The sequence below is a fragment of the Panthera tigris genome, chromosome D1 (assembly GCF_018350195.1).
Source record: "Panthera tigris isolate Pti1 chromosome D1, P.tigris_Pti1_mat1.1, whole genome shotgun sequence".
In the NCBI taxonomy this organism is placed as follows: domain Eukaryota; kingdom Metazoa; phylum Chordata; class Mammalia; order Carnivora; family Felidae; genus Panthera; species Panthera tigris.
The window spans coordinates 60,043,117-60,051,496 of NC_056669.1; the positions used below are offsets into that span (position 1 = coordinate 60,043,117).

The window sequence follows — 8,380 nt, forward strand, 5'->3', positions numbered from 1 at the left end:
TCTAAGTAGTATAGAAGGGATTGTATTTTGGCCCAAGGTACTTACCTTGCTTGTCATAGCCTTCTCTACCTCTTCACATCCTGAAGGAGCCCAGAAAAACTGCAACTAAGATACTTACCTTTATACCACTGGCTGGATACCTTAGCGAGTTGCTATTCCCCAGGGATGTCCAAGCCACAGCCCAGAGGATAGTCTGTACTTGTTTTTTCTTGGGCAATGGAAAATGTGTGGGATATGTGTGTTGGCATAGAGGGTTATAGGGAAAATGAGATATTTAAGCAACTGAGATGTGGAGGAGAGGTGTAGAATCCTCATCATCTGTAGGTTCATCCATTCTACCACATCTGCAGGAAATTTTTCTGGGCATTTCAGTTTTTTCCTTTACTTTCCTTTTTAGTGATATCAGATCAGACATCTGGAGTCACACAGAACAATTTCTGGCCCTGCTAAATGGTACCTTTCAGAAACACACGGTTCAGTGTGTCTCTTTCCCTCCACTCTCTCCTTGGCCCTTAGGATTGTTCATGCAGGTTAAGAACTGCCACTTTCTGTGTCTGTTCTTCATGTGACATTGTGAAAGCCCCATTCTGTTGCACAGCAAATATGTATCAAGCAACCTTGATAGATGGGTAATAGAGGATGGGTAATAGATAGAAGATAGATGGGTAATAAAGGGTCCCAAGGTAGAGAGAGATGAATGGTGGTACACATGTTTACTGGGAGCTTCCATATCTCTATTTTTATGTTTTTAGAGATACAGAGTGTCTTCCAACCTAGGAAATTTTCCATGCTATCTTGTTCCATCCCCAGGAGTTTCCTTTTTTTTCTAATAGAGTAGAATAAATTGAAAATATGAAGAAGCCACAGGACTGAAATGCAATAGTATCTCTGTGTGTGTGCATGTGTGTGCATGGCAGCTTTATTAAAGTATAATTGATGTGTAAAAATTATTAATGTATTCATTTAATAAAATTTGACATATGCATACATTCATTAATTTATCATCATAGTTGAGGTAATAGACATATCAATGAATTCCAAAAGTTTCCTTGTTGCAAATTGCAGGATTTCCTTTTTTTTTTTTAAGGCTGAATAATATTCTACAGTATGTATATACCACATTTTCTTTATTCAACTTTTGATGGACATTTGGATTGTTGGATCTTGGCTATTGTGAATAATGCTGCAATGATAATGGAAATCTAGATATGTAAGTAATGTACCTCAACATACTAAAATACTCAACAGTGAAAAACTAAAATATTTTCCTTCCTTTCCTTCCAAGGATGCCCATTCTTTCTGCTTCTGTTCAACATAGAACTGAAAGTCCTAACCAGAGCAATTAGACAAGAAAAAGAAATAAAACCATCCAAATTGAAACATAAGGAGTAAAATTATCTTTCTTTGCAGACAACATGATCTTATGTATAGAAAACTCCCAAAACTCCATTAAAAAACTGTTAGAACTAATAAACATAGTAAAGTTGAAGGAAACAAAATCAATATACAAAAATCAGTTGTGTTTCTATATACTAACAGTGAACTATCCAAAAAGAAAATTACTAAAACAATCCCACTAACAATAGCATGAAAAAGAATAAAATATTTAGGAATAGACTTAACCAAGGAGATGACTTATACACAGAAAACTATAAATCATTGATAAAAGAAATTAAGACAAATAAATGGAAAGGCATTGTATGTTCATGGATTAAAAGATTTAATATTGTCCAAATATTCATATTTTGGGTAATATTCATATTACCCAAAGTGATCTATGAGTGCAGTACAATTCCTATCAAAATCTCAATGACATTTTTTACAGAAATAGGAAAAAACAATCCTAAAATTCATATGGAGCCACAAGAGACCCAAAATAGTCAAATTAGTTTGAGATAGAAGGAAAAAGCTGGAGGCATTACACTTCCTGATTTCACAGTACATTAAAACTCTATAGTAATTTAAAACAGTATGGTACTGGGGCACCTGGCTGTCTCAGTTGGAAGAGCACGCAACTCTTGATCTCAGGAATGTGAGTTCAAGACTCACGCTGGGTGCAGAGATTATTTTAAAAATTAAAAAAAAGACAGTTCTCATATAAAAACTGACATTTGGGATAGGGAGCCCAGAAATGAATGACACATGCAGTCAACTGGTTTTTTACAAGGGTCCCAAGAATATGCAATGGGGAAAGACAGTCTCGTAAACAAATGGTGTTGGTAAAACTGGGTATCTCCATACAAATAAGTGACATTGGACGCTTATATTACACAATATACAGAAAGTGGACCTGGGATTGTAAAACTCATAGAAGAAAACTTAGAGAAGAATCTTCATGACATTAGACTTAGCAATAATTTATTGGATATGACACCAAAAGCAAAATCAATAAAAGCAAAATTAGACAAGTGGAGCTACATCAGACTAAAAATTTAATGCCCATGGGGCACCTGGGTGGCTCAGTTGGTTAAGTGTCAGACTTAGGCTCAGGTCACGATCTCACAGTTTGTGAGTTTAAGCCCTGCATTTGTCTCTCTGCTGTAAGCACAGAACCGGCTTCAGATCCTCTGTTCCCCTCTCTCTCTGCCTCTCCCCTGCTGGTTCTCTCTCTCTCTCTCTCTCTCTCTCTCTCTCTCTCTCGATAAATAAGTAAACTTAAAAAAATTAATGCACAGAAAATAAGAACAACAAAGTAAAAAGGCAACCCATGGAACAGGAGAGAATATTTGCAAACCACATACCTGATAAAGGATGAATATAAAAATATATATGAGGAACTCTTACAACTTAACAGCAAAAAAACTAAATAACCTGATTAAAAAGTTGGCAAAGGAATTGAACATACATTTCTTCAAAAATATACAAATGGGCAATAGGTATATGTAAGGGTGTTCAACACATCACTAATTATTAGGGAAAAGCAAATCAAAACCACAATGAGATATCATCCCACAACTGTTAGTATTGCTATCATCAAAAGAAGAAAAGAAAGGAAAATCCAAATGATAGCAAGTATTGGTGAGGATGTGAATAAATTGGAACCCTCGTGCACTGTTGGCAGTAATGTAAACTGGTGTAGCCACTATGGAAAACAATATGCAGGTACTCAAAAAATTAAAAGTGGAAATACCATATCATCTAGAAATTCTACTTCTAGATGTATACCAAAAGAATTGATATCAGGATTCAAAGAAATATTTGCAGAAGAATCTTAAGAGAACATTTGTATTTCCTAACATTGGCCTATAAATTCTACTTCAACTTGCCAACTTCCCAGTTTTCTGCCAATGCACCTGTTAGTGAAGAAAGTGCCTGCCCCGGTGGTCTTTTTGGGATAATTTTGGAATGAAGGTGTCCCTATCCCAGGGAGAATGAATTTTAAGAGCTAAAGCAAAATAGAGTGATGTGTAACCAAAGTCTAGAGTCTCTAATATTATAATCTCAGGCAATCATGGAAGGCCAGAGGAAAACTGTACTTGATCAAGAAGATGCCCTTTTGGAACAAAGGATGCCCATTTGCTCCACAGCTGTGAAGAGCTTTATCTATAGCTTTCATTGCTTTGAGTGTGGTGTGAACTTAGAAACTAGTTGTTAAATAGACATGAGGATATTTGTTCAGGAATTATGATTTATAAATAGATTTATTCAAATAATATTCCTGAAGCCATGTCTGGGCCAATCCCTTTTATGGATAATGAAGGCTTTCAATGTAATCAGTATTGCCTTCCAGGAACTAGAATAGATCAGTACAATAGATGATTTCAGTAGCAGGTGATAAGTTCTCTGAGAGACGTGTGTACAAGCTGCAAAGAGAGTAGAAGAGGGAAGATCAAGAAACAAGACACAGAAGACAGAACCTTTAATCTCTTCCTGGAAGGATAAGAGTCTTCCACTTAGGGTGGAGAAAGTAGTAGGTAACTATTACAGCAGCAAAAAAAAAGCTGGGAGATCCAGTCACCAGGGCTGTGCAGTTATAGGTTCATCCTCTACTGCCTACATTTGGAGGTAAACTGAGGAGTGCTAGACCCTACACCCAGAGATCTTTATTTCTGACCAGACCCATAGGCTTTATGCTACGTCCTTTCACTGTCTTCATTTGTGCATTCACTGAAACATCATTTGTTAAGCAATGTGTTTTTGTGTGCCAGGCCCAAGTTAAGCACTGAGAACACAGAAATAACTAGAACATCAGCACTGATCCCTAGCTTTAAGGATTTCAAAATCTCAAATGTAATGTAACTATTTATAATTACAGTATAATGTATTAAGTACTACAATTGGAGGAAGCACAAGTGCTTGGGGATCACTATTGAAACCCCTTACTTGGCTTAGGATGGGAGTGGGCAAAATCCCAAGTCAAGTCTTAATGAAAAGCATATTCTAGTCAAGAGGAAATATAATTTTTTTTTTTTTGCTTCCTTTGCATTTGAATTCGGTATTCTGAACACCAGTGGATTACCTTACCCAGGCTCAGCCTTAGGATCACTCTCAGCATTCATTCAATAATTACCTGAGACACTGTACTGTCTCTCTTGAGATACTAGGATCATGGGCATGTAGCTTGCTTGGTCTCTCCCTCCTGGCTATCCCACACATGTGTGCATACACACACCACACACATACACACTTTTTCTGCAGACTCATTTAAAACAATTTTTTAAACGTTTATTTCTTTTTGAGAGAGAGAGACAGAGCCTGAGCAGGGGAGGGGCAGAGAGAGAGGGAGACACAGAATCCCAAGCAGGCCTCAGACTCTGAACTGTTAGCACAGAGCCTGATGCAGGGCTCAGTCTCATGAACGATGAGATCATGGCCTGAGCTGAAGTTGGATGCTTAACCAACTGAACCACCCAGGCGCTCCTCTGCAGACTCATTTTTAAAAAAAATATTTTATTTTTATTTGAAAGAGAGAGAGAGACCAAATGAGGGAGAGGGACAGAGAGGGAGAGAGAGAGAGAGAGAGAGAGAGAGAGAGAGAGAGAGAGAAAGAATTTAAGCAGGTTCCACACTCGGCATGAGCCTGATGCAGAGCTCAGTCCTATGACCCCGGGATCATTACCTGAACCGAAATCAAGAGAATCAAGAATTGGACCCTCAATTGACTGAGCCACCCAGACTCCCCTCAGCAGACTCATTTGAAAGTAAATTGTAGACATTACAATCCTTCTCAATAAACATTAACTATGGACCTCCTAAAAATAGATTCTCCTACGTGATGAGAAAACTGTTTTCAAATCTAAGCAAATTATACTAACTAATAATATTGCCAATATACAGTACATATTCAGATTTCACAATTGTCCTAATAATTACTGGTTAATGGTAGTATTTGGTTGTTATAGCCCTTTAATCTCTTTTAATTTAGATTAATTCTCCAACATAGTTTTTACAAAATTGCTTTAAAAAAATTTTTTTAGTGTTTATTTATTTTTGAGAGAGAGAGACTGAGTGTGAGTGGGGGAGGGGCAGAGAGAGAGGGAGACAACAGAATCCAAAGCACGCTCCAGGCTCTGAGCTGTCAGCACACAGCCTGACACAAGGCTCGAACTCACTAACTGTGACATCATGACCTGAGCCAAAGTCTGGCATTCAACCGACTGAGCCACCAAGGTGCCCCCAAAATTGCCTTTCTTAAGATTCTGGGCTGGGGTGTGTGTGTATGTGTGTATGTGTGTTTGTGTGTGTGTGTGTTTGTGTGTGTGGTGCTTCTTATATACATGATTTTTCTGATTACTTTCTCATGGTTAGATTCAGGTTGGACATTTTTGGTAGGAATTTTACATATATGATTTTGTGTTCTTATTGTTCAGATCTAAATCTATCAGTACTTTCTAAAGAAGAGTTGTCAAAATTATTTTTAATGTTCTAATTGACCCACCTATATCCACCGGTAGCCTCTTTAAATGAGTTTATGTATTTTTTTTTTTCCACAGGACTCTGCTGTCTTAGTGTTCTTTACTGCTTTAGGGTGCATAAGCTATTCCAGTATCACCTTATGTTTTTTCTGCTTCATACCTGGAATTAGCCATTGCTCCAAATATCCCAGGGAATTATAGTGGGAATGGTTTTTAAAAACCAATATGTGGGCCCTAGCTTTGCTCATTGCTTCTGACACTTTCAGAAGACAAAGAAGAGAAATGTAGAGATAAAATTTTAAAAAATATATCTATTTTTTCCATTATTGATTTAATTTTAGCTTCCATTCTCTTTTCCCAGTACTGTTACATCAACCTTCTAAATGCTTTCCTTGCGCTTTTTCTCCCCTTTCACCTTTCTAACTTATAGCACACAGTTAAGTCTGTGCAACCTTTACAATGCAATAGCCTTTCCATGGCTGACTCTTAAACAAGGAATGAGGGCAGATGTTTCCATGAGGTCTGAAGGTCCCCAAGGACTCTCACCACTCCTCATCATTTCTAATTCATCTCCTGCCATTCTCCAACACACACACACACACACACACACACACACACACACACACAGATTATGCTGAGCCACATATGGCTACTCACCTTTCTGCAAACACACCAGATAATTCAACACCTCAGTGTTTTTATTTTTTGCATTCTTTTCCCTTCATAGGTATGCCTTCCCCTTGCCCACCTTTTCTGCCTGGCAAACTCCTTCTCACCTTTCAGCCTCCTTCTTCCCTGACTTGCTTCTCATTTCCTCTAGGAAGGCAGGAAACTCTCTTCTGTATTCCTATAGCATTTTGTGTGTACCTATCATAGCCTCATTACATTTAATTATTGTTGTATATTTAGAATCTTCTGTCTTACAATGGAGAGACAAGACCATGTTTCCTATAGCCTTTTGTGTGTACAATACATTTAAGTATTATTGTATATTTAGAATCTTCTGTCTTACAATGGAGAGACAAGACCATGTACGATTCATTTTACTGTCTCTAGTAATGGCAGAGATCCTCACACAAGTAAATATTGAATTAAAAAGCTGAAGTCAATGAGTGCAGGAAAGAATGAAGACTGTTTTGTCACCCATCAGTCTGAGAGTATCCATTTGCTTGTCATACTCTTGATAATGTGTCTGGGTCAAGGATCTGAGTAAGGACTTTCTGGACATAAGATTGGTCATGTTTTTCTTCAGATTCTGTGGTTGTTTCTTGGTTTCATCAGCCTTGCCTCTTCTCTCTCAGTAATCTGAGCATGGCCTCCCTGATGGGCTTGGATTTCACACTGTAAATAATGGGGTTGAGCACAGGGGGCACCACCAGGTACACATAGGCAATAAGAGCATGTACAATGTGAGGCAGGTGCCTGCCAAAACGGTGGATCATTGACACTCCTATGACTGGGATGTAGAAAATCAGAACAGCTAATATATGAGAAACACATGTGTTGAGGGCCCGGACACGCTCCCTCGGAGAGGCCAGACCCATCACTGTACGAAGAATAAGGGTATAGGACAGGAAAATAAGCAAAGAATCTACACCCACTGTGGATAAAACTACATAGAGCCCATAGAGTATGTTGACAGTAATGTCAGCACAGGCCTGTTTCATGACATCTGCATGGAAACAGAAGGAGTGGGACAGGCGAATCTTGCCAGGACAAAAGTTCAGTCGCTTCAGTAAGAAGGGCCCTGGAAAGAGGGATACAGTGGCCCGAGTAACAATGGCGATCCCTATCCTGATGATAACATTATTGGTGAGGACAGTTGCATAGCGAAGAGGGTTCGAGATGGCCACAAAGCGGTCAAATGACATGGCCAGGAGCACTGACGACTCCACCACAGAGAAGGAATGGAGGAAGAACATCTGGACCAGGCAGGCATTGAAGCCTATGAGCCTGTGGCCAAACCAGAGCACAGCCAAGGTGGTGGGCAGTGTGGACAGGGTGAGGCCCACGTCGGTGAGGGCCAGCATGGACAAGAAGTAGTACATGGGCTGGTGCAGGCTGGGAGTCTTCCTCACAGCCAAGAGGATCAGGCAGTTTCCAGTGAGGGCCACAGTGTACATGGAGGAGAAGGGGATAGAGATCCATCCATGAACAGCCTCATGCCCTGGGATGCCAATCATCAGGAAGGCATGTGGCTGGAAGAAGGAGATGTTGACATAGGTCTGGGAAGGGAGCATCTTTGGGAAGCAGTTGAAGTCTCCAGAAAGATGTGACCTCTTCAGTCTGGGCAGAAAAATAAGACAAGACAAAATGATTGGAAAATATACTAGCTGTGATATTAGGTGACATGGTTCCCACACATTACTGAATATGAAACACAAAGGGGATTTAAAAATGGACTCCATATAGAAACCAACTAGAGACTAACTATAATTTAAATTTATTGAGTATAATAGTATCATTTTGTAATGTGAAATACTGATTTCTTCTTATATTGTAGAAAGCAGGGCTTTCTTTAAAAA

The 8,380-nt window shown here is 39.0% G+C and overlaps 1 protein-coding gene across 1 annotated transcript; it reads right to left on the reverse strand.

Moving 5' to 3' along the window:
* Positions 1 to 7,132: 7,132 nt before the first annotated feature.
* LOC102949920 (olfactory receptor 51I2-like) lies at positions 7,133 to 8,132 on the reverse strand. The gene has a single exon (XM_007089352.2). The coding sequence runs from the start codon at positions 8,093 to 8,095 to the stop codon at positions 7,133 to 7,135; it is 963 nt and encodes a 320-aa protein (XP_007089414.1). The 5' UTR covers positions 8,096 to 8,132.
* Positions 8,133 to 8,380: the final 248 nt, after the last annotated feature.

What these genes read in the sequence shown, in the direction of transcription:
- LOC102949920 (XM_007089352.2), bottom strand. Translation starts at nt 8,095, where the DNA reads ATGCTCCCTTCCCAGACCTATGTCAACATCTCCTTCTTCCAGCCACAT.